This window comes from Arvicanthis niloticus, chromosome 23 (genome assembly GCF_011762505.2).
Source record: "Arvicanthis niloticus isolate mArvNil1 chromosome 23, mArvNil1.pat.X, whole genome shotgun sequence".
NCBI lineage: Eukaryota > Metazoa > Chordata > Mammalia > Rodentia > Muridae > Arvicanthis > Arvicanthis niloticus.
The window spans coordinates 16606714-16632622 of NC_133430.1; the positions used below are offsets into that span (position 1 = coordinate 16606714).

General features: G+C 39.7%; 1 protein-coding gene across 9 annotated transcripts in view; it reads left to right on the forward strand.

The window, feature by feature from the left end:
- Atxn3 (ataxin 3) overlaps positions 1–24656 on the forward strand; it is a 37475-nt gene extending 12819 nt beyond the window's left edge. For 3 of the 9 annotated variants that reach the window (XM_076921370.1, XM_076921372.1, XM_076921375.1), the window contains exons 6-11: positions 1395–1482; positions 5986–6139; positions 8863–9029; positions 10607–10703; positions 17053–17150; positions 20283–24656. In XM_076921370.1, the coding sequence (XP_076777485.1) occupies positions 1395–1482; positions 5986–6139; positions 8863–9029; positions 10607–10703; positions 17053–17150; positions 20283–20380 (702 nt within the window). In that variant the 3' untranslated portion in view covers positions 20381–24656. Of the gene's footprint in view, positions 1–1394; positions 1483–5985; positions 6140–8862; positions 9030–10606; positions 10716–17052; positions 17151–20282 lie in introns of those variants that run through there. The other 6 variants (XR_013106640.1, XM_076921373.1, XM_076921374.1 and 3 more) reach the window with 6 other exon arrangements.
- The last annotated feature ends 1253 nt before the right edge of the window (positions 24657–25909 follow it).

Consider the following 25909-nt stretch of genomic DNA (forward strand, 5'->3'; position numbering starts at 1 on the left):
ACTAAGTTAAATCAACATATATATTACATGTATATATGTGTATATTGATTTAATTCACTGTGTTCTCCACCCCCACTTTTTTTTTTTTTTTAAAGTAAACCATACTGTTAGCTTTTAATTCAGCCACCTGGAAGTAGCCAGTCCTCAGTGATTGTTTGGTGATGTAGATCATTGACAGGATCTATGTTAGTAATAAGCACAAGGTCCTAAAGTTCTATCTCCTTCTCCAAAAAAAATAAGGAACAAGCAGTCTTTAGGTTCTTTGTAAGGTGCACAGAGAACTGGTGAAGAGCTGTGTGTATAGTAGCATAGCTTAACTGGAACGGGGATCATGTCTTCAAAAGTTCAGGGTCAACTTTATTTAACTTCTCTGCCCTCCTCTGTTGTAGTCATTGAGGGTTTATTTGTGCTTTTAGAAAATTATGACCCAGCGTTATTTTCCTGTATCAAGTAATCACTAGAGTTTTAAGGTCTGGAAATGTAAAACTCATAACTTAGTAGAAATAGGAAAACATTGTTTTGAGCTTTTGAAATTTTTAGCTCTTTCTTGGATTTTTAACATTTTGAACTAGTTTATCTCTGACAGGTACAAAGATGGCTGAATATGTATATTGGTCCTTGGTTCTGATTCATATTCTTGTTTAAGAACAGAGTTTTAGCTGGATGTGATGTCACACACCTTTAATTCCAGCACTCAGGAGGCAGGGGCTTGGCTGGTCTATGAGTTCTGAGGCTAGCCTCTGGTCCCTGTGTAAAGAAAGGAATGATTGGAGAAAGTACTCTGTCTGGTATCAAAATCCAGGAAGAGCCCTTAGTTATACATGGAATTGAGCTTGACTTTGGAACCTTTCTGTATTTTTCTGTTTTAAGTTAGGGCATCTCTGAGGTTGTGACTGAATGCTGTTAATCACATGCAGCAATAGCTTAGAGGTCTGGTCAGAATGAAGTGCTAGCCATAAATTCTCTTCTTAGAGTGTCTACCTTTTAGAAGTTGGAATCTTTTGGCCAAATGAAAAAGTGTGCTGCTGTCTTTTTTTTGTCTGTCCATGTGACACGGGTCTGTGTGCTGGCCTGATGGTGGAAACCACTTAGTTACAGTCATCAAACAGGCATCTTAAGATACTGACTGTCAGTGGCTCTCCTTTTAAAAGTTCAGGTTAATGCCTTAATTTATTGTTAAAAATTTGTTTTTAGAAAAGAAAAGCATTTAATAGTGACAAGTGTTCAGCATTTTTTTAAGTCACAGTATTTAGTACTTTAAAAATTCTCAGTTTGATATATTTCTGTTATTTAGGTAGTCTTATTAAATTTTGGTGGTTATATATATGCTTAACATGAGAAATCATTTTTATATATAATGTTCATTAACTTAAATACTGATTTTTTTTTCCTAGTGGTTTAACTTGAATTCTCTGTTGACGGGTCCAGAATTAATATCAGATACATACCTCGCACTATTCTTGGCTCAATTACAGCAAGAAGGTAAATAATACCAAAAATGTTATCTTTAAAAGTAGCTTAAATAAAAACTGAGTCATGATTTGTGAGTGTAACAATACTGATCTCAGATTTGTGAGTGTAACAATACTGATCTCAGATTTGTGAGTGTAACAGTACTGATCTCTGGCTGTGGTTTGGATGACACAGTTCTGTGTGAGTGCTCCCCACACTGGGACATCCCCTGAGCCTGGGGCTTCCTTTCGATCCCTTTTGGTTTTTCGAGACAGGGTTTCTCTGTGTAGCCCTGGATGTCTTGGAACTCATTTTGTAGACCAGGCTGGCCCTGAACTCAGAAATCCGCCTGCCTCTGCCTCCCAAGTGCTGGGATTAAAGGCGTGCGCCACCACTGCCCAGCCTCCTTTCCATTCTTAAGTGCTATCTTTTGCTTTTATATCCTCCACATCACAGGGCTGACAAGAGGAGGGCCATGCTCCTTCCATTCCCATTGACTCATCTTCAGCCATGGTCCTCTCTGTGGACTCTGGTGCCTTAGAGTTACCTCCTCTGGATTTGCCACGCCCTGTCTGTGCAGTCATCTGTGAGCTGCCTTTTTTATTGGAGACTTTGGAAGTCTGGTTATCTGTCTCTGTCTCTTTTCTTTAAATTCTTAGTCATTTCCACACCAGTTCATTCCTGTTTCAAAGATCATTTTCTTCACTCTTGTCCTGCCATTGCCAGTAACTAACTACCTTCAAATTCTAGTCTGTCATAAGCATCTTAGTCTTTGACCATCACCTTCTACATTTATGACATTTTGCTGTTCTGACCAGGCTCTAAAGTTACCATGAGATCCAGAACTCTTCTTATATTCTTCAGGGTGGGTTTTTGTTTTTTGGTGTTTTTTTTTTTGTTTTGTTTTGGTTTTTTTTGTTTTGTTTTGTTTTTTTTTTTTTTTTTTTTTTTTGTTTTTTTTTTTTTTTGAGACAGGGTTTCTCTATGTAGCCTTGGCTGTCCCAGAACTCACTCTGTAGACCAGGCTGGCCTCCAGTTCAAGAGATCTGCCTGCCTCTGCCTCCCAATGCTAGGTTTAAAGACATATACCACCATGCCTGGTGATTGTTTTCTTTTTTAAGATTTTTAAAAATTTATTTTATGTGGTAAGATGTTTTGCCTGCATGATTCTGTGTGCACTACAGGCATGCAGTTCTCAAAAAGGCTGGAAGAGAGTTTTAGGACTCCTGGAACTGGATTCACAGACAGTTGTGAGTCACCATGTGGGTGCTAGGACTGGAACCTGGGACCTCTACAAGAGTAGCCAGTGCTCTTAACTCTGAACCATCTCTCCAACTCCTGATATTGTCATTCAACTGCTTCTTTCCTTTCTCTCCCCCATCATTCCTAAATTACAAGAATCTTGAGTGTAGGTAAGCTAGATCTTGACCCTAGACGTTCCTGTACTATAGCAGCTGAACATGGTTTCAAACTTAGGTAAAATATGTTGGATATAGTTTTGTGCTTACAGGTTTCAAATGATGCCTTGGTAGTTATTTCACAACTCTCTGGTTTTTACACATTGCTATTATTTATGGCTTTCTCTTATATTCTTCTGTGAACATAAAGACATAATTCTCTTCCTGGTAGCAAATTTCTCACCTTGCTTCTGTATCTTGTGGTTTGAGTCTATTAAAATAGGTGGACCTGGCCCTCCATGTAAAGCCAGCCCCTCCATGTCTGCTGTATCCCCGGGGCTCCCATCTAGTCAGCATTCAGTTCTGGTTTAATGTTCTCCTGGGTTGAACATTTCTCCCAGTCCCTTAAAAAAAAAGTCTACACATGAGTAAAAAGTTCTTTGCCTTCATTGATTGAAAATAGAGCTTCTCGAAACTCCTCTGACGCTTTAGCTTCTGCCCATTTAAAATCTTCTCGGTAGGATTATCTCTAGTGCCTTGTCTGTTGAACTCGTTCCACTTGGGTTGCTGCAAACCAGTGACCTCCAGAAGTCTCTCTTCTCAGTTTTGGGGTGACTTCTACATTGCCAGTGCCAGAATTCAATTCTTGGATTTCCTATATTTGACGAGGCAGTTGATTATACCCAGTCTAAACAGAGCACAACAAACTTCTTATTAAAAAACAAACAAACAACCCAAAGTAAAAACAAATCTAAAAGGAGGGGAAGTGATGTGCCTCCCTGTACCCTTCCCCTTGTGGCCTGTTTCCTTAAACCTTGTCCACTTCCTGTTCCTTCTCCCTTTTTCTCTGTAAACATTTTCATGATAAAAGGCTCTAAAAGTGAATTCTATTTATTTATTGACTTATTTACTAAACACATACACTATATGTTTAAAAAAAACCAGTGGCACTATAATTATACCTAAAAGTGTCGTACTTTGTGCTGATGGGGATTGAAAATTCCCATTGTGCGTGTGTGATGCAGGACTCCACTCTGCTCTGTCTTCCCAGCTGGCTGGCCACAGAGCTGTGATGTCACAGATACCCAGTGCTTAAGTCCCTTGCCCCTCATCTCTGATGATTTCTTTTACACTTCAATCTGAGTTGAAATCAAGTTCAATAATTGTATTGGGTTGTTTGTTTGTTCACTAAATCTACTTATAAGTTTCCTTGTCTCTATTTTTTGCCTTTGATGTATTTCCTAGTGTTTTTGGATATTGGATATTGGATTTGGATATTAGTGTTTTGGGATATTGGGTCATTTGCCTGTTCACCACATCTTGGTTTTTTTCTTGGGTACATTTCCCCTGACCACAAGATGCTCTAGTGACTGGACCTGAGATGTAGATACTTAACTACACTCAAGCTGGTTTGGGAATGCTATGGCATTTGGTATTGCTTGTCCTTGGGTGATCTTAACTCTGTTAGGGACCAGTGCTTAGATCTCTTCTGTCCTTGAACCTGATACAGTGGTGTGACATGTGGGCACTTGCCTGTCACCAGCTGCTGCCTTCAGGTTCCTTTTGAGGATCATCCTTCTCTTTCCAGTGTCTAACTTTGGGGTGACCTGGGTTCAGTTCAGCTTCTTCCTTATGTGCTATTTCATTACTTTAATCACAGGCTATGATCTGTACACTCATAATTCCCAGACTTTTATCTTTAGCCTAGACATTCCTTTGGAATACCTTTGTGTGGTAGCTCAGGAAGATTTTAATTCAAACAGGTCCACAAAAGATATTTAAAATGTTTATTTTATATTTAACATGTATGAGTGTTTTATTTATGTGTGTGCCTGGTACCCACTGGAGGCCAGAAAAGGCCATCATCAGATCCCTTGGAACTGGAGCTACAGATGGTTGTAAGCTACCATACAAGTGCTAGGAATCAAATGTAAATCCTCTGAAACAACCTGTTAACTTCTGAACAACCCCACCAGCTGCAAAGACTTAGCTTCCGTGGTTGTTGTTTGTTTGGTTGGTTTTATTTGCCTGTCTTTATATGCTTTCTGTCATGTTTCCATTTCAGTAAGAATCATTCTTGCACCCTGGTTTCTATATGTTATATTGATAAAGTAGCCAGAGTGCTTTTTAAAAATAAAATGTATATTATGTCATACCCTTCTATTAGTTAGAGGTTTCCTAGTACATCCAAAATAAACTCCAAAGTCTTAATTAAAATCCAGAATTACTGTGGTGTTTGCATAAAGCAGAGTATCTTCTCTTCAGGACATGTTCAGTAGGTACCATAGTGAGCTGCCATGCTGATTCTAGGCTTCAGAAATAGTTTTGTTAGCAGAAAACACATTAAGACACCTAAACTTTGAATAAGCTTGTCCTTAAAAAATTTTAAACATACTGTTTTTAGTGAACAGCCCTCTCATTTGTTTCATTGAAGTACAAGAAAAGTCAATGGCAGAAAATGTTAAATAAAATTAAACTTAATTGTAGTTGAGAAAACTTAGCTTATTATGTATGTATTTATTAAATATTGCTTTTGTACTAGTGTATTTGTTTTCTAAAACAGAGGGCACACTAACTAGATTTAGGGTACTGGCTTCTCAGCTCCTGTTTTTGGTTAGAAGGCCTATCTGTATAGGGCAGGGAGCAGGGTGCCATTTCCAGCATATATTCCAGTGATTTATTTTATCCGTGTTATCAGTCCTTGGACTGCCCAAATGTGTCGTCACACTGGCCATTTGAGGAAGGTTCCTTTATCCCTGTTCGATAAAGGATACCAACAGAGATGGGTGCGATAGTTGACAGCCGTGTGGCATTGGCAAGTAGCAGAGCTCTGCTAAAGTGCAGGCAGGCAGCAGGCAGTTCCAGATCCCTCTTTACTCCTCCCTTACCTTTCAGTGAGTAGACTGTGCTCAGGCTCTGCCCTCCTAGGGCCCTTGTAGACGGCCTTTGTGTCTTGTAGGCCCTGAGGCTTAGAGATGAGAAAAGTGAGGCTCAAGATTCTGTGTGACTTCTGTAGATTCCCTTCCTAATTCAAGTGAGAGGTGTCACTAAATCAGCTCTTTTCTCTTTTTCCTACTGTGCTCTTTCTGTCAGCTATCATTTCAAACAAGTTTGAATTTCTTACTGGTGGTTTTAGTTTGTTTTTGCCTCTTTTTAGGTTATTCTATATTTGTTGTTAAGGGTGATCTGCCAGATTGTGAAGCTGACCAACTTTTGCAGATGATCAAGGTCCAACAGATGCATCGACCCAAACTTATTGGAGAAGAACTAGCACATCTAAAAGAACAGAGGTAAAGTTACGAGTTAGTGTGAAATGTATAATACAGCATACCTTAGAAGAGTTAAATGTTCATGCTTCCATTCCTTGTGTCTCTGTGAGAACATGCAGATGACTGAGCTCATGATGTGGGTGCTGGGAACTGAGCTTGCTCTTTGGAGAGCAGGAAGTATATGAATCCCTGAGCCATCTCCTGCCCTCTGTTCTTACGTTTAATGTGTGATCATTTTACCATCAGTGATTTGGGTAGTTATTTTGTGCATTTTTCTTTTGGAGTGCTGGGGATCAACCTTTTGTTCATACTAGACAAATATTCTAGTCAGTTGTGCTCAACCCTTTGTTTTTATCTATTAAAAAATTTAATTTTTAATTAAATCATTCTATTTAATTATGTAGACACACTTGGATGGAGGACAGGGAGTTCAAGACTTTGATGTGTGTATGTTATATTATCTTAAATATTTATCTGACAATTTTATAAATGTGTATAAATATTTTTTATTATGTTATCCCTCATTACCCTCTTTTATCCCTTGTCTGTTCCCTCTGAATCCCTTTACCTTTCCAGCAGGTTCCCTTCCTGTGTTCATTTCCTCCTCCTCCTCCTCCTCCTTCTCCTCTTTCTTTTCCTCCTCTTCTTCTTCCTCCTGTTCCTCCTCCTTTTCCTCCTTCTCTTCTTCCTCCTCCCCTTTGTTTTTCTTTTCCTCTTCTTCCTCCTCCTCCTCCTCTTCCTCCTTCCCTTCCTCCTTTTCTTCTTCCTGACTCACTGAGTTTAATTAGGTTTGCTTACATGGACAACCTACCAGTGGTTGTACCAATGAAGAAATATTACTCCTTGGCAGCCATAGATCTTCAGTCTCTTAGCATCTGTAGATTTTCAGCTAGGGACAGGGCCTCTGAGTACTCCTTAACCATACTAGAGTGTTGATGGATAGACCTTGTGCAGCTTTTATGCTGGTAGCCATAGCTGCTGTCAGTTTATGAGAGCAACAGCCACAGTGTAGTCAGAAGACCGCTAGCATGTGACAGCATTCTTTCTAATCTCCTGCTCTTACATCCTTCCTTCCCCCTCGTTTGTGAAGTTCCTTGAGCCTTAGAGGGATGGTATAGATACCCCATTTAAGTCTGGGCATTTAACAGTCACTTACTTTCAAACACTTGGAACAGTTCTGCTATTTGCCAGGGGGAGGGCAGCTTTTCTGACCAATGTCTAAATGTATTTAAAATGGTGATTGACATGTCCGTTTAGTGAAACAGTAGTAATAGTTTCCCCCACCAACATAGTCATGGGCTTTTGACCAGGCTTTTGGTACCAGGCATGAACTACCTAATGTGAAGTGGCCCTCAAATACAAACAAAAAAATGGTTGGACTGGGCCTGGTGGCTCACACCTTTAATCCCAGCACTAGAGGGGCAAAACCAGGTAGATCTCTCTGAGTTTGAAGCCAATCAGGTCTACATACTGAGTTTCAGAACAGCCAGAGCTAGATAATAGAGAGACACTGTCTCAAATAAATAAAATACAAAGAAAAAGTGGTTGGTTGCCGCATAATAGTCATGCCACTGTTGTCTAGCAAAAGACTATTATATTGTGACACACAGGGGCTGATTAAGACTATTAATGATTTGTCTTCTCTGGCAGCCTGCACAGAATCTTCCAGCACTATGAAAGTGTGTTGGCAAGGTGGAAGCTTCCAGCTTAGTTCCAGCTTGGTTTCTCTGTTATGTAACCAGAGTGTTCCATAACCACCATCTCCACCAATTAGATATTACTATTTAGTTCTGCTGGGAAACAAGAACAATGGCTGCAAAAAAGAAGCTTTTCTCTGAGTATCACTAGTCTGTAGGTCTGATGTGCTTAGAGTGCAGTGTGACATTTCACATACTATTTGAGGAGCCTCTGTATTTATTTGCTTTTTGAAATAAGATCTCAAGTAGCGCTGGCTGGGATTACATATGTGTGTACCCCCATGTTATTTTATTTATGATGATGGAATCTGAACCCAGGGATTTGTGTATGTTATGCAAAAATATTCTACCTACTGTGCGTCATCTCCAGAACATACCGCCCCCAGCCAAAGTGATTTAGTGTCATATTATTATTTGTAGTGTTTTGGCTCTAATCCTAGATTTTATGCATACACTCTATCATTGAACAGCTCCTTAGTCCCTTCCCCTGTTCCCTTCTGTTGAAAGACAGGTCTCATTAAGTTGCCCAGGTATCAAACTTGACATCCTGTTTTTGGCTCAAGTAGCTTATACTCAACAAACATATGTCACTATGCACAGGGAGGCTATGTTTTAGTGAAGTTTATGGAATCGGCACTTTGAATTCCTAAAATACATTAGGTTTTTTTTGTTTTTGTTTTTGTTTTTTTAATCACAACTCAGTTGTTACTAGATCTTATCTGCTAGAGCATGTTTTTGATTTAAAATCTTTCATTTGTAAGTGCCTTCATGTTTATCAGACTTTATCTAAAGTTGAGGAATAAGGGGCTGGAGAGATGGCTCAGTGGTTAAGAGTACTTGCTACTTTCTAGTGGACCTAGGTTTGGTTCTCAGCACTCACCTGCTCGCTCACAACCTTCTGTAACTCTTCTGGCCTCCTCAGGCACTACACATACATTGTGCAAGACACACATGCAAACACAATATCCGTGCACATTGTTTTGTTCTCTTGAGAGAGGGTTTCTTAGAAACTAGGCTGTAATTATGATGGATTCATTTGTTGTTTAGTGCCCTCAAAGCAGATCTGGAACGAGTCTTAGAGGCAACTGATGGGCCAGGAATGTTTGATGAAGATGAGGATGATTTACAGAGAGCTCTAGCCATAAGTCGCCAGGAAATCGACATGGAGGATGAAGAAGCCGACCTCCGCAGGGCCATTCAGCTCAGTATGCAAGGTTTGGACACTTGGATGTGTACTTTAGTCGGTTTTGGAGAAGTGGGTCATGTCCTTAGCGTTTGGAAGCTCTTTGATAGTTACTGCAAAAGCAGTAGCTCCAAACTTTGAGCATTTCTTTTCAATTTTCTTGATCTTAAGTTATTTTTATACCTTGAATTATACTAAGACTATATTGTGTTTAACATATCTATAATTTTAGTTGTGTCTATGTTGTTGAGTATGATACTGAACCAATACAACAACTGGTTGATTACTCTTCTAGTGGCCAGATGCCCCTTGCCCAAGCCAGCTGTTTTAACAAATGCATGCAGCACTTACTATCTATAAAGACTTATACAGATTATACAGATTAAGACTTAAGCCTACTTTTGGAGGATACATATTTTTCATTGATGTAAAAGTCCATCATCAGTGGAGGAAAGTGAAGATAAAGTCCCTGAGGAGTGTAGGCAGAGAAAAGTGTTGAGACACTCAAAACAGTTTCCTGAACTTTATTTTTGTGATTTTGTTTTAATCTAATTCATATGAAGCTGCTTCTACGTCTGAGATTGCTCATCATCTAAATCCCTTAAATGTCTTAGTGTATTGAGGTTTTGTTAACATAGCCATTGTCTTAGTCAGGGTTTCTAGTCCTGCACAAACGTCATGACTAAGAAGCAAGTTGGGGAGGAAAGGGTTTATTCAGCTTACATTTCCACATTGCTGTTCATCACCAAAGGAAGTCAGAACTGGAACTCAAGCAGGTCAGGAAGCAGGAGCTGATGTAGAGGCCATGGAGGGATGTTACTTACTGGCTTGCTTCCCCTGGCTTGCTTAGCTTGCTTTCTTATAGAACCTAGGATTTCTAGTCTAGAGGTGGCACCACCCACAATGAGCCCTCCCACCTTGATCACTAATTGAGAAAATGCCTTACAGCTGGATCTCATGGAGGCATTTCCTCAAGGGAGGCTCCTTTCTCTGTGATAACTCCAGATTGTGTCAAGTTGACACAACCAGCCACTACAGCCATTATCATTATCCTAGACTCCTCACCACCAGGCTTACCTCTGCATCCTCCTTGTCGTGTGAAGTCCCATGTTTTATTGGGAGGGGGCTTACTGGGTTATTGAAGTAATATACAGAAAACTGTCTTACCATTTTCACAATTTACGTAGAATCTGCTTGGTACAATTACTGTTGAAAGCTTCAAAACATTCATGTTGTTAGGAACAGAGAAGGGCAAGCTATGGTCATCCATCAAAGGTGATTGTGAGGAACACCTTGCCTTTGAAGGTATAGATGCAGTTTTGGAAGTTAAAGAGCACAGAAGTGTGGTCTTGATACTTCTTATATGAGGTGTAAGAACAGTGAGCTTGTATCCTCACATCTGATGCATCACAGATAGCATCAGCCTTGGTTGCAGGAGCACAGTGAATTGTAAGTCCTTAATTAGATTTTGCAAGACTTCCATAGGCTTCTTATAGTTACAGAACAGTAATGGAATGTTTTCAGGAAGAAAACTTTCTAGAATCTTGCTCTGGTAAGAACAAACATACTACTGCTTGTACAGGTATATAAAATGATTCTTTTTTTTAGGTAGTTCCAGAACTATGTGTGAAGATAGTCCACAGACATCAAGTACAGATCTTTCTTCAGAAGAGCTGCGGAAGAGAAGAGAAGCCTACTTTGAAAAGTAAAGTAGTTGGTACAGATTAAAGTTACATATTTAATACTTGCTTATTTTGTCTGTTTATAAATTACTGCTTACCGCCTGAAACTGGGAACATAAGAATATATATTTTAAAGTTTTTACAGAGAATAAGGTGTAAAATACTTAATAGTTTGGAGAAACTCCGTTGCCAGATTTTGGATAAATTTACATAGACTAGAATAAAGGAAACCCTGTGAAATTTTGCTTATCAAAAGGAAAATTGACTTAGGACATGAAGGACTGTGCCTGTTGATCCTTTGTATGTAGCGTTGGTCACCTGAGTCCTGCCTGCTAACTCTCCCATCAGTAAACAGGGAACACAGCATCTGAGGAAGGTGGAGCCTATTCCCAAGTGCAGGGGTACATGCTCCCTAGTCCTGCTCTTGACACTTTTGGTGGTCCAAGCCCATCAGCATCAGTGGCATAGGAGCCATAAATCTGAGCCATAAGCTTCCACTTTTATCGTGTTTTCCTTTATAGTGATCATCATTCACAAGGCTTCCTTTTATTTTTCATTTGGGACAGGGTTTTGCTGTGTTCTCCTTACTGGCCTCATTGATGACTATTTTCCTGTAGTCTTAGCTGGCCTCACTGGTGGCTGTCTTCCTGCCCCAGTTTCCCTTGTGCTAGGACTACAGGTACATATTGTCGTACCTAGTTTTTTTTTTTTTTTTTAAACCAAACTCCACCTTAAAGGTTATATAATCAATACAAGATAATTGAACCCTCTAACCTCAGGTCGGAAAGGTCCGGCCAGGGGATGGACTCCACCCGGTTATATACCACACCTCTCAATTCAGCGATGCATTTATTTTCACGTTTTAAAATCTCTAAGAAGACTGGGATGCAGCTCAGAGGGGAGCTGAATGAGCGATCCCCCCTCCCCCGCCCAAGCACAACTCAGCAGCTCAGCAGCACCTCTGAGCTTGAGCAGCTGCGTCTTAGTCATAGTTGGTGGATTAGTAAAGTTTGGACCGATTTGCATCTGTTAGTGTCTTGAAGATAATGTTTACCTTTTTCTGTTTTCTGTTTTTTTAAGTCACAACTCAGAAGTATATGAAGGAAAGTTCTGATCAGCTGACATCCTCTTAATGTGAGATATTTCTGGTCTTTATTCAGTGACTGATTAATAGATTTAATTATATTTACGTTTTAGAATAGTCTTAGTGTTTTTCATGTCCTTTTGAGTTTTTGAAATTATTACTTTTTAAATTATGATAAACCTTAGATTTATGCACAACACACTCATATAACAATAAGTGACATACTTATTGTTGATAAGCACCAGCACACAGCCCAGGTTTTATGCCTCTGACTTCTGTCCTTCCCACAGCATCGGACTTATTCCAAGTCACAGTCAGCATGCCATTACTTTTTTTGTCTGTGCCTCCAAAATAGTCTAGGACATTTGTTTGCTTGTGATCTTTAGGGTTGTTTGTGGTTTTATTTTTGTGTTGTTTTTTGAGCAGTCTCACTCACTGCTTGTGTGAATCCTAAATTCCCAGTCATCCTGACTCTTGCTCCCCAGTGCTGGAGTGTGGGTGTGCACACCACTTCTGACTTGACTATATCTTTATTTTTCCTAATAAGTTCTGTCATCACAATATAGTAGTAGTAGTAATTTAACATAAATATCTAGTTTTAAAAAGAACTTAAAACTACTTAAGTAGGCAAAATGAGTATTCTAGACAATTTAAGTTTTTTAAAAAGTATGTTCCCACTGTCCCTTCCTTCAATAAGTGATATTAGTGACTATATTTCCTTCTGCCATACACATATTCATATTCTTTGTCTCAGTGCATGTGTGTGAGCGTGTGTGTGAGCATGTGTGTGAGTGTGCATGTACAGTACACTATATATACTACACAGGAGGCCCAAGGATGCTTGCAGGAGTTGGTCCCTGTCCTCCACCATGTGGGTCCTGTCAGTGGTCCAGGTCACCAGGCTTGGCATTAAGGAAGGGTCTTTACTTGCTGAGCTTTGTCGTCAACTCCTTTCTTTTATTTAAACATTTTATTAACTTTTTTAAAATAAAAATTTGAAACTTCCACTATTTTTTACTTTTAGTAGCAGTAAAGGTAATTCAGTAACATCCCTTGGTGAATAAGTGCGCTGTGACAATCATAGTTTAAAAGTCATAACTAGTGCTTCTGAGCTGACAGATTGGGGCCAATCGTGCACCCTTTTTAAAAAAAAAAGGTTGTGTGTGAGCATGCCTCTTTTCTAGTGGTTGATTGTGTATTTAAAATTGCTTCTAGCTTTAGTCTTTTATCTTCTCCCAAGAACTTAGACAGCTAGAGAATGTTCTATGAAATCACATGTATCTGAGATGAATTAAGTGTTAACTTTGTGGTGTTTACAACATTAACTAGCATTTAAAAGTGCTAGTATACTACCAGATTTTAAGAAAAAGGTGTGTGTGGATGGGTGGGGGATGCTGGAGGATGGCATTTGCCTTTTTCTCAAAGTCTCCCTCCCTTTCTCTCTCTGTCTCTCTGTCTCTCTGTCTCTCTCTCTCGCTCGCTCGCTCGCTCGCTGGCTGGCTGGCTCGCTGGCTGGCTGGCTTGCTTGCTTGCTTGCCTCCATTTCTTAGCTGGAATAGTTCCCTGTTTCTCTGGGTTCTGTCTTTGCCTCTAAAACTCTGACCCTTCTTTCCCTCCAAGCTGGCCCTGCTGTCAGCTTGTTACTCTCCGGTCAGGAGTTCTCCCTCATCTCCCCACTGCCTTGTAATGGAGATATGAAATATGACACATTATAGCATTTCTTTTCTTATTTAAAGAATATTACTAAAAATTAGCCTATTATAAATTCATAGTTTATAAGTAAGGGTTGCTAAGTAATATTTACTTGACTTGACATGTTTTTTTAGCAGTGATGTGTAAATAAAGTTTACTCCGGCCTTGTTAATACTTGCTGTTTGGAGCATAGAAGTCAGTGATAGGACCGGAGACTGTTTGTCAGCTGTTACATGTTCCACAGATGTGTGTCAGCATCACTTATGTCCTCTCTAGGTATAGCTTTGAATGCTGTGGTCTATCTGTTACAAGAAACAGTGTTCCAGTAGAACAGATAGACTGCAGCATTCATGGCCAAGGAGTGTTGTGATGCTTTGATTTGCTAATACTTAATGCTATAGCTTTCATGATGTGACTTAGTTTATCAGACAGTTCAGTTTAAGAAACAGAAATAGGTAGGGGTGTTTAAGTAAAACACTAATTAATAGTGAGATTAGGGGCTTAACAATCTTAGGGATTGTCCTGAGCCACACTTTTGAAATATAGACCAATTTGTGAAAAGGGCCGAACCTACTATCTGATTGGATGGTGGGGATCAGACATGCTCAGAGAGGACCCACACTCAGTTCCCAGAACCCCCACATGCCTCATAATCACCCAAGCTCCAGAGGTTTCTACATTCCAGTCTCACCCCTGAGGGTGTGTGTGCACTCATGCGAACATACACACACACACACACACAATCTAAAACATTAAATCCTTTATATATATATATATAAATTAATAAAACATTTTCTTCAGTTTTTTATATGTATGGGTGTTTTTTTTTTTTTTTTGCATGTATGTATCAGTACCACATGCATGTAGTGCCTGAGGAGCCAGAGAGGATATTAGACCCCCTGGGGCCAGGCTTATAGATGGTTGTGAGCTGCCTTGTTGGTGCTGGGAATTGAACCCAGGTCCTCTGAAGAGCAGCCTGTACCCTCAACTGCTACCTAACTAAATTTTTTTTGACAAGTCTTTTAATAGAAAAACAAAAACGAAACAACTCCCCCTTAAAAAAATAAAAAAATACACATGCAATAGTAATAGCACACGTTTCTTCAATGCAGACAGCTCGAGTTTCAGTTCTTCACCTTGGGGGATGGCCTGTACACACCTACAAGAATAGCGTGCCTCGTTTAGAAGGCTGTAGCATCAGCTGCTCCTGGGGCTTCCTGTTCTCTTGCTGCATCTTCTTTACTTGAGATGCAAACACAGCTTCTGCTGAGGCTGGCTTCATTACTGCATAACTAAATCTTAAAAACAAACAACAAAAGAACCAGAAGTGATATATAGCTATGATATAATTGTCAAGATTTTCTGGTCCCATTGACAGACAGGATTCAGGGCTAATCTCTATGACTGCTTACCAGGATAAAGGCTGTGTCTCACTGACTCATATGCCCTTTGTAGCTTGTGCGCATACGTCATCTGTAGTTAGAGACCAGGTTTTAGCTCTGCAGCTGCTGTAATACTGAAGACATGGTGGGGAGGGTTCTGAGAGACTTGTTCCATAGCAGCATCTTCAAGGCTTCACAATGATTGGTTCAGGGTTGACAGCTGATTTTCTTCTCATTTTACATAATTTAAGGTTATAATAACCCCATGAATATGTACAATATTAGATGAAAAAATTAAAAGTGAATTAAAGGGTATCTCTCTGAAGTTGCATTCACATAATCCCCAGAGCTCTGGCCTTCCTCCACGTCACCCATGTGTAGAGATGTGTAGCACCAGAAAGGCAGTATTTTGTCTCAAAGGCCAATAGGGAGAAGATGGAGTTCCTACTATCTGAATTGTCTTTATTGCTCACATTAAAAACTCAAGTCTGAGGAGGACACGCAGGATGCCCTTGGGAGGTGGAGGCCAGTAGCTCCTGGAGTTCAGGGTCATCCTGGGCTACCAACCTGGACTAGAGACCCTGTTTCAAAATTGAGAAGAACAACAGAAAAATAAAATATGCTAACTATAACTGAGTTTTAAAGTTTTGGTTTTTTAAAATCACACAGCTTTTAAATCTATGACCTTTTGTCCTGCCATTCATGGGTTTTCTTGTTTTTTAGCTCTCTGTGTGTTTATTACTTAAAAGCAGAACTAGTGCACACAGCTCCTTGTGCCTCCCAATACCCCTTCCCCAGATTGTTGTAAATCAGAGGCCTCTGGAAATAACCACCTTATTATTATAGTGTGGTATTTCAGCACACATTTCTAAATACAAGGATATGTTCCTGCATGTTTTGTTTTGTTTGTTGTTGTTGTTACTGTTTTTGAGATAGGGGTTGATATGCTACCAAGACTGGTATTGAATCCCTGGGCTCAGATGACCTTTTCCCTTGGCCTGTTGGTGACTGCAGGCACACATCACCACAGCAAGCTTCACTACTTTTGTTTTGAGACAGTATCTTAGCCAGTGATCTGTTGCTGTGAAGAGGGACCATGACCTTGGCAACTCATAAAGGAAAGTATTTAATTGGGGCTGGATTAGAGTTTCAAAGATTTAGTCCATTATCACTTCAGGGAGCATGGTGGGATTCAGGTAGACATGGTACTAGTAGAAGTAGCTCAGAGTTCTACATCTGAATCCATAGGCAGAGAGTGAGAGACTGGGCCTGGCATGGGCATTTGAAACTTCAAAATCCACCCCCAGTGACACACTTCTTCCAGTAAGACTACATCTATATGAGCCTGTGGAGCCATTCATATTCAAACTACTACATTCTAGTCCTTGGTCCCCACAGGCTTGTAACTATGTCATAATGCAAAATACATTCAATCCAAGTTCAAAGGTCACCATAGTCTTTCAGTCTTAAAACTGCTTCAAAATTTAAAGTGTCTTCTGACGTTCATGGCAATCTCTTTGCTGTAATCCCCTGTAAAAATCAGAACACAGATCACATACTTCAACATACAGTGGTACTGAATACAGTTATTTCTATGTCTTTAATGCTTCAAGTATATGATGAAGCTGCTGTGTGACAAGGTGCAGTTTCAGGTACTGAGACTCAGGTAAGCAGCATCAGGTGTGCTCTGATAGCTTACAGACCGGACAGAGCATCAAGATGACAGTATATTTTTGCCAGGAATTAAAATGAAGCAGTGAGAAACCCAGGTGGCCCCTTGAAGTGGGGTGGTCAGGCATGGACCTCCAGGGAGAAGCATAGTAAATTCAGACTTAAATGGTGGTTAGGGAGCCAGCCCGGGAAAGAGCACAGTAGAGTGAGATGGTTTTTCTTATCAAAAGTGTTTGTCCAGAGGCTTTGATAACAGTGATAAAGATACATAAACCAACATTCATTTGTATAGGGATCACTACTAGTGAACCTTGTACAGAAAATGCCAATACCTACCTCTTCTCTGATAATTCAAGTATGTAGGTTTTTAGAATCAGAGCTTTGACAGTTTTATACTTACTAAACTAATTTCTCACCTTTTGAGGTATTCAGGCCAGTGACCATTTTGATTTATGGGACAGCTTATTTCCTACATGATTAGCTGCTCTCGTGGCAGATTTCTTATGCTTTGTTTTAACATAGATTCACTTTTGAATGTTTCAGACAACAGCATCAGCAACAGGAGATAGATCGACCAGGACCTCTTTCATACCCATGTGAAAGACCAACCACAAGTTCAGGAGAACTTGGGGGCAACCAAGGTATGCTTTCTGTCCATTCACTGTGATTGATGTACTTGATACCCAAGGTCCTTGTCAATTTTACTTTATATTTCTTTTTCGACTACAAATACGACTGCGACTACTACTTCTTCTTCTTCTCCTCTTCCTCCTCCTCTTCCTCCTCCTCCTCCTCCTCCTCCTCCTCCTCCTCCTCCTCCTCCTCCTCTTCTTCTTCTTCTACTACTATTACTACTGTTACTACTATTTTTGGTATTGTGTTTTTTGTTTGTCTGTTTGTTTTTGTTTTCTTCTTTTTGAGGCAAGGTTTCTCTTTATAGCCTTGGCTGTCCTACAGCTCATTCTGTAGACCATACATAGAGTCAAAAGAGATCTCTGCCTGCCTCTGCCTCCCAGCACTGGAATTAAAGATGAACACTACCACCTGGCTTTTTCTTTTTCTTTTTTCTTTTTTTTAAAAATGTATGTATTTTATGTATTAGTACTCTGTCTGCATGTATGCCTACATACCAGATGGGAACATCAGATCCCATTATAAGTGTTGCTGGGAGTTGAACTCAGGACCTCTGGAAGAGCAACCCATGCTCTTAACCACTGAGCCATCTCTCCAGCCCCCTTTTCTTTCTTCTTTAATTGTATTATAAAACTCTTAAATGAATTTGTAATATACCAAGTTCCTCTGAAGTATAAAGCAGGTAGACTAAGGCATTTGGTGAATGTTTGAATTTTATTTATTTAATGTAGTTTTGTTTTTGAGACAGTTTCATTACATAGCTAGGGCTAGCTTGGAACTCACTGTGTAGCCCAGACTAGCTTCAAATTCATGACGGGCTTTTTAGTAGTAGCAGTAACAGGCATGCACTACAATGCATGCCCTGGTTGGTTTTAAATCACACACATAGTACTTTAACATCACAGTTGACACATCCTTGAAAAATCCTTCAGGGATGATTTAGAGGTAATGAATATTAGTTAGTGGAATAGAAATACATTTCACCACCTAGTAAAGGAAAACATTACATTAGTGTAGTCTAGATAACAGCTGGAGTCCAGGTTACTTACCTGTCCTCCATGCAATAGCTCTTAAACTTGAGCCAGGTAGTGGTAGAAGTTGAGTGGAGAAGAAGCCCTGTTTGTCCGAGGACCTCACAGAATCTATGCAGAGCTCTCAGAATGGAACAGTACAAAAACTGATGAAGGCCTGGATGTGGGATGTAGCTCACACTAGAGAACACATTATTATACAGAATCCTGTAACTGCAGCTGCAGGTGGCTTTGACACCTCTGGCCAACTGAGGCACCTAGAGTCAATGTGCACATACCCTACACAGATGCCTCTATCAGAGGAGGCTCACAAAAATGAAGACTAAGTAAAACTCACAAGTTGACAGTACTCTATTATCCAGGGTTCAGATGAAAACCACTGCCATGCCAGGAACCATGAAAGAAGGAACCACATGGACAATTTCAATTAATCGTTGCTTTTTGTTTTTTGTTTTGTTTTGTTCTGTTCTGTTTTGAAACAGAGTCTCACTCTGTAGCCCAGACTGGCCATGAGTTCACTATTGTCGCGCTTCTGCCTCTTGAGTGCTGAGGCTCTGGTCACCCACTGCCACCCGGATCTCACATACACATTTTAGAGCAGCAGCATAACTGAAATGTAAGAGCCCAGTGAATGGACTCAGCTCAGAAACTCAGTGGACTAGACGACAGGCTTGTAGAGATCCTTCCCATCAACACAGAAAACTGACCATACAGTGAGCAGAGCGCTGGAGGCTTCTGACATTGCAGCTGAACCTCCAACTCACAGGAGCCTCCTAATGGGATGTGGAAGGGGTGGCAAAAAATGTCTGATGATCTTTTCATTGTCTCACTTTAGACTAGAAACCTGCAAATGGAAGAAGTAGAATGAACTTCAAGTTTTTGTAAACCCAAAGAAATACTTACTAGGACTTTTGAAAACTGAAGGCACAACCCCAATCAAAGAAATAACTGTCCAAACAGCAATTTGAAATGGGAGGTGTCTTATGAGTGAAGGAGTGGATAATGTGTTTCCAATGCTGAAAGAAACATTTAAACCCAGGATTACATATGCAGTAATTACATTTGAGACGATTGGGAAAGAGTTTCAAAAATTTTTCCAGCAGTTCTATCCTTAAAAGCTAAAGAAAGGTGTGGTCTTGCAGGCCTGGTAATCAGATCAGCTTCTCCATCAGCCACCATCAGAGATGCTTGCACTTGCCATAGATGGGAACAGATACAGAGATGAGTAACCAGCTTGGAATACTTGGTCCTAACCAGGATGTGTCATCAAACTCTGCCCTTCAAGCTTCAGGGAACTTGAGGGAAAGATAGCAGAAAGATGGTCAGAGCCTTTGGGGATAGAAGACACCAGGGAAACAGTGCCTTCCAGACACAACAGAATTGATGCAAGTGTGAACTCATAGAGATGGTGGCAGGGTGCTCAGGTTAAGCCTTATGGTGTCTCATAACTGAGAGGGGAAAGTAAGTGAACGCCATCTCCCATACCTAATTCTGAAGCTATCTCCAGTTGCCAAACCTGTCAATCTTAATCTAACCATCAGAACCCTCATGATGGAAGTGGGCACTGGCTCTGCCTATCCTCTGTACATGTCATGACTCACAGTGCTCACAGATGTACACACAGTTAACTCCTCTATACATGTCTTGATACACAGTGCCCACAGATGTACACACAATTAACATATACATGTCAGGACACACAGTGCCCACAGATGTACACACAGTTAACATATACATGTCACGACACATAGTGCCCACAGATGTACACACAGTTAACAAAGTCTTTTGTCAAAGAAAAAAAAAGAAACTATATTCAAGTAGAAATATATTTGATAAGAATTTGATTTTTTTTTTCTTCATTGTGGACAGGTTCCAAGTAGCTTGGGCTGGCTTTAGATGTTACATAGTCAAGGACAACCTTGATTCTTCTGCCTCCATCTCTTAAGTGCCTAGCATTACAGGAATGTGCCTCCATTCCCGATGTTATGCCATGCTAGGGATTGAACCCAGAGCCTTGTGCATGCTAGGCAATCATCCTACCAACTGAGCTACAGCTCTGGTTCAGAAGTTTGCCTTGTGATGAGCGGGGGACTTTGTTTTCTTTCCCAGCAGGCGGTGCTGTGCGCGAAGAGGACATGCTTCCGGCAACTGTGACCATGTCTTCAGAGACTACTAAAGACGATTTGAAAGCAGAAAGAAAAAAATAGTACCTTTAAAAGTCATTTTGCTATTCATATTTTGTAACCTTGTATGATTACAGTAAGGTCCACTTTGGCAGTGTGTTCACCAGAAGAGATAAGACACTGCGCTGGTGGTTTATAAGCAGAAAGGCAGGAATGTGTCGTAGGACTAAGGCACGATGGAGATACTAGCCAAAGAGGCAGTCAGCAACGAAAGAAACCCAAGGTAGTTTTCTAAAAGTCCCTTCTTGTTTTTCAAATGTGCAATATCTGACTGAAATTATGAAAATTTTCTTGGTTCTTTTGGACCAACTGATTAGCTCTTGCCACAGAACTTGATCCTGTAGTGTTTGTTTTCTCTCTGCATTGGAGGTGGCTTGGCTCTCTTGAACTTTTACTTCATTTCAGACCAACCTTTTTATGAAATGTCTTTTGTATGTCATGTTACGGAAAGATCAATCTGTCTTCTCGTATATATGTAGGGCACGGGAATGCTTTCTGGTGTTATTTTCTCTGGTTTTGGTTATTCTCTCGCAACTCTACGTGGTGATCTGTTACCTTTAAAGCCTTTTTTAGTGGGATCATTATTTCTTAATTCTGGTGCATTCCTCTAAAGTCAGCTCTGCTCTTGTAGATGGGCTGAGGTTTTTTTGTGAGCATGTGAGCATGTGCTTTCTAGATGCCCTGTGAAGGATTTCAGTTGTGTCCTGGCTGATTTCTGTAATCCTCCCTGTACCTTATTTCCTTTCTTTTCCAGTTGAGAAAAGGAGAGGCAGAGGACGCAAACATATTTTCTTCTGCTTCACATGCACCATGAATGTACCACAGGAGAAACTCGCCCTTCAGTCTTGGTGGTGGGTTTGTTCTAGTTTTTTCTCTGTGACAGGAGCTTTGTGTTCTATTCATGATTAAGTCCTGGAAAATAGATGCCTGCTTCACTTTTTAAAATTTTTAATTTTTTTTTATTTTAGTAGAAAATAGGCTGCTAGGATGATGGTCTAGAATCTCAAAGTAATTTACTAATGAAAATATATTTAAATATACTATGGGTTGACCCTTGCAATCATGTTTAAATTGCTTAAGAATTATAGAAGTCACAGTGCTCAAAGTTCTGTTTGTAAATAAGAAGTCCTTAGTTTTGATAAATATTAAGTGGGATGCACAGCTAGTCTTGGTGTGTCAATACTTGGTATGATTTGGGTGAAAATTAACTATGTGTCTTTGTCATGGTGTCATAGATTCTGATATCTGCTTTCCCCTCCCCTACCCTTTGAAGCCCCTTTGAATGTTGACTTGTACATAGGTAAAGTCCAAGAAGAGATTTTAGCCAGCAGCTTGGGAAGGTGAAGCATGCTATATTGCTCTACTGGTGTGTGTTCTGCACACGTTTTTATCAGGGAAAGTTTTGGATGTAGGATTTATTGCTGTCTAACTGAAAAAGATACAAATATTTTTATTTATGATTATGAAAGAGCTTTTTCTTGATAGGATGGATTGTTATGTTTTGTTTGGCTGTGCAAGGGATTGAACCTAGGGCCTCCTGTGTGCTAGGCAAGCCCTCTACCTCTGAGCTACATTCCCAGATCCAAAACAGGTGTTTCTTTGGTTTTTTTTTCCTAGCCATTTTGTGCCAATTACAGTTTTTTTTTATTTGTTTTCTGAAAAATTAGGCAGTTCTATTTTAAAATCTACGAAGTTTTCTTTTAGTAATTGCAAAGGTTCAGAAGAATTGTGCAGCTGTAGGGTGTTAGAGTTAGGACTCTGCTTATAGTTGATATGTAACTACCCTAAGTGTGCTGGTCACATGACTAGACATTGGCCTTTTCTTACTCTTTGAAAAATCACATTAAACTTTCCATATATTTAGATTGATGTACTGCCTGATAGAAAAATGAGAAAGCCAATATGCATTTCGGTTTTAACTTTAGAGTTTATAAAACTTTCATATATAACACACCCTAGTTAAATCACATATGAAATATAGCATGTTGATCTTGTATTGAAATGTTTTAAAGAGAAACTGAGCATACACTGAATATATTTGAGTGCATTTTTTTTTAGTTTGTTATAAATTATGGTATTTGTCCAAGCAAATCCAAAATCACCATTGAACTGCCATCCCCTTTGGATTGACCTAGGCTTACCTAAGCATTTAGATTTTATTATTAATGCATAGCCAGTATGAAAAGATGCCAATGCTTATTATAACCAGAGTATCCAAAGTGTAAGAGTTCTAGGACATTCTAGTTCACCCAGGAGCTGCTGTTTATAGTACTGCAGGACAGACACGGGCAAGGGAGTCCACCATCACGGTTGTGTTATAGACTTGACTGACATTTCCATTCTGTGTTTACCAATTGGAACACTTTAATGTTTAATATTTAAACTACTGATGCCATTTTTCTAATGTGTAACTTGTTCTACCAGATAAAATATGTACAGCCGTGATGCTAGTGTTATAACTGAGTGTAAGAACATGTTGGAAGGCCAGGCATGGTGCTGTATGCCTTTAATCCCAGTACTTGGGAGTCAGAGGCAGGCAGATTTCTCTCTGAGTTCAAGGACAGCCTGATCTACATAGTAAGTTCCAAACTTGCTGGAGCTGCACAGTAAGGAGCTGCACAGTAAGGAGCTGCACACCTCTCTTTAAAAAAAAAAAAAAATTAAAAAAAAAAAAAAAAAAAAAAAAAACCTTTGGAAAGACCACTTTCATATTTTGGGATGTCATGAACTTAACTATGTTTCAAAAATTTAGAATAGCTGTCCTTTGACGTACACCATAAATCTACACCCCCAAAGACAGTTCTATGCAGACATTTCACTAATTTAAATTGTTTGGTACAGTCAGTGCAGGTGAACTCTGTGGTAAAAATTTTAAACCTTGGCCAAATAATTTACACTTCACAGACTATCTGAGGTGGTGCTTTTTTTTTTTTTTTCCTGAAAACTTGATTTTTCTTGATGAAGCCAAAGTTAATGAGAACGAATTCTCAAAAGGAGTAGTCTACATTATTTTATTTAATATCAGGTTGAGTAAAATAAGTTTTATTTGTGTCAGAGTCTAAGCCACATATTTTGAATACCTGCATGTTTGGTACTATTTAAATCATGTCAGTGCCAAGAGTTACTAAATTCTTACAACTTGCCCCTGTGCCCTGCATAAGTCCAAACTGGGCAGTGCAGAACCCAAACGTGCTATCTGAGAGTCTTAAGCTGGGAAAGCTGAATCTTTTAAATTAGTAAGAGGTTTCAGTTAATACTGAAACCTCCAAATTCAAGTTAGGCAGTGTGGATGTGCTCAGTGGTAGAGCAGTCACCTAGTGGCCCAGGCCTTGGGTTCAGTCTCTAACACTGCAAAAGGAGAACAGAGGCTCACAGCGTAACCTACATTTAGAGAGGCGTTAAAGGAAACACTTTGAAAGTGAGTTGTTTGTTGTAATTTAGTCCTAACAAGTGTACAGCTATGATATGTGACCTTAATTAAGAAAAGCCAGATTGGATCAGCTAATCAGTAGTGTAAATAATTCTTTGATTTTCATGTTTAATAACTCTCCCTTCATTCCTAATTTGTTTATAATTAAAGAGACAAATTGTATTTTTCCAAAGTTTTATACATAATAAAAAGATTTTGTTGTAGTCTATCATGAATGAAAAGAATATTGATTTTTTTTTTTTTTAATTTGAGGAATACTTTTTTGTGTGTATGCCTAAAATGGTCTGTCATTTTAAGAATTAGCACAAAAAAATAGATACTCCCTAAGTGATGGAGGTTTAATAGTACCAGTACACAGTCCTAGGTAAGGCACTAGTGAGAAGTGTGTGGGAAATGCAGTTGGGTAGGCAGGACTCACTTGTCTCTTACATAGTTTAAAGGTGGTATGTTTCCTGAAAAATTTTTAATTACTTTTTTCCCAAGGAATACAGACATTTGAAATGTGATTATCTAATTTCTACAACACTGGACTAATAGGAATAATTTTTTTTTTTTTTTTTTACAAAAATGACTGTTCTGTATAAATAAAGTATAAGAAACTCAAGTGCAGAAGCCGTGAAGTAAACGGCATTGTCTTCTGGTCAGTGTGATGCACTGTGGCCGAGCAGTTCCCTCAGGACCCAGGTCTGCAGCCCTTCCTCCCATGCCTCAAGGTGTCGCTGCCACTCCACAGGTCTCCATCTGTCTGCTCCTTTGAAAGCTGGGCTTCCAGAGCACTGTTGAACACTGAGGGTTCTGTTGATGTGGATGCTAATGAGTTGTATTTTAAATATCAGAGATTATTAAATAAAGAGAATGATTTTCTATTAACCTTTCTGTCTGTATTGCTAATTTATAATTTTGCTACTCAAAGTCTGGTGGGAGGCAAGCTATATATCTGTCTCTTGGAAGCATTTCCTAAATGCATTTTCAGGCCACATTCCGACCCCTGTACCAGGACCTTGGAGCTGGAACTTGGAGAAGCACTGTCTGTGGAGTTGCTTGTTTTTACACAGCTGCAGTGATACATGAAATAGACCAGGGGAGCCCTCACAGATTCCTGTCATAATACACTGTCACCTGATCCCAGATACATAAGCCTTCCACAGTTTACTTTTCATTGCTTAAGACTGAACCCAATGACATTTATACCTGTACCCTCTCCTCAGATCTTTCCCAAGAATAGAATGCCACAGTCTTCTTGAAATCTGGTTTTAACTATTTGTTACTTGTTCTTAACCTCGAGAGACAGCACATTAATAACTTGTGTTGGTTCTTTTGAGACATCTATATAACTTTAATTGACCTGGAGCATTTGGGATCTCCCGCTTTTGGCTCCTGAGTGCTGGGTTTGCAGGTATGCACTACTATCCTTGGCTAGCATTTTTTTTTCTCTTGAGACCGTTCTCTACTCTGCCAGTGACCTTAGCTACCCTTTGTCTTTCAGGTCACCATAGAGAAATTCATGTAGTATTTAGTGAACAATCTGCGTGTTTACTGTGGATCATTCATTGTTCTAGGTTCTTAGAAACAACCATGAGTAATACTAATCATTCAGAATATGAATGGTCTCCAGGTCTGGTCTGTAGGGATGTGTTTAGTACTTTACATGGCTCAGTAGCTGTGAGCAAGGTCTATGTAATCTCTTAATTGCCTTTCTTGCCACTGTAACAAAATGTCCGACAAGAGGTAACTTAGGAGTGGTCAGTTTGGGTTCAGTTTCCGAGGGTACAGGCCATCATGGCAGGAAAGCCTAGCAGCTACCTAAAGCTACCACATCCTCCATCTTGGTATATCAGGAGTCAAGACTAGTCTGGTATGGAGGCTGGGCTGTAACCTTTTAAGTCCTGCCCCTGGTCTTGCAGCTAGGCCTCACTTCTAAAGGGTTCCATTACCTCCTCCGTAATCAGTACCACCACCTAGGGATCAAGCATTCTAACAATACTCCAGAGAGGACATCTCACTCAAACCACGCCAAATTCTATATTGATGACTTCTCATTCATTATGATAAAAATAACTCTGTATTTAGAACCTAGAAGGAAAGGGAGCGGGGACATAGGAAATACAAAAATATCCATCTAT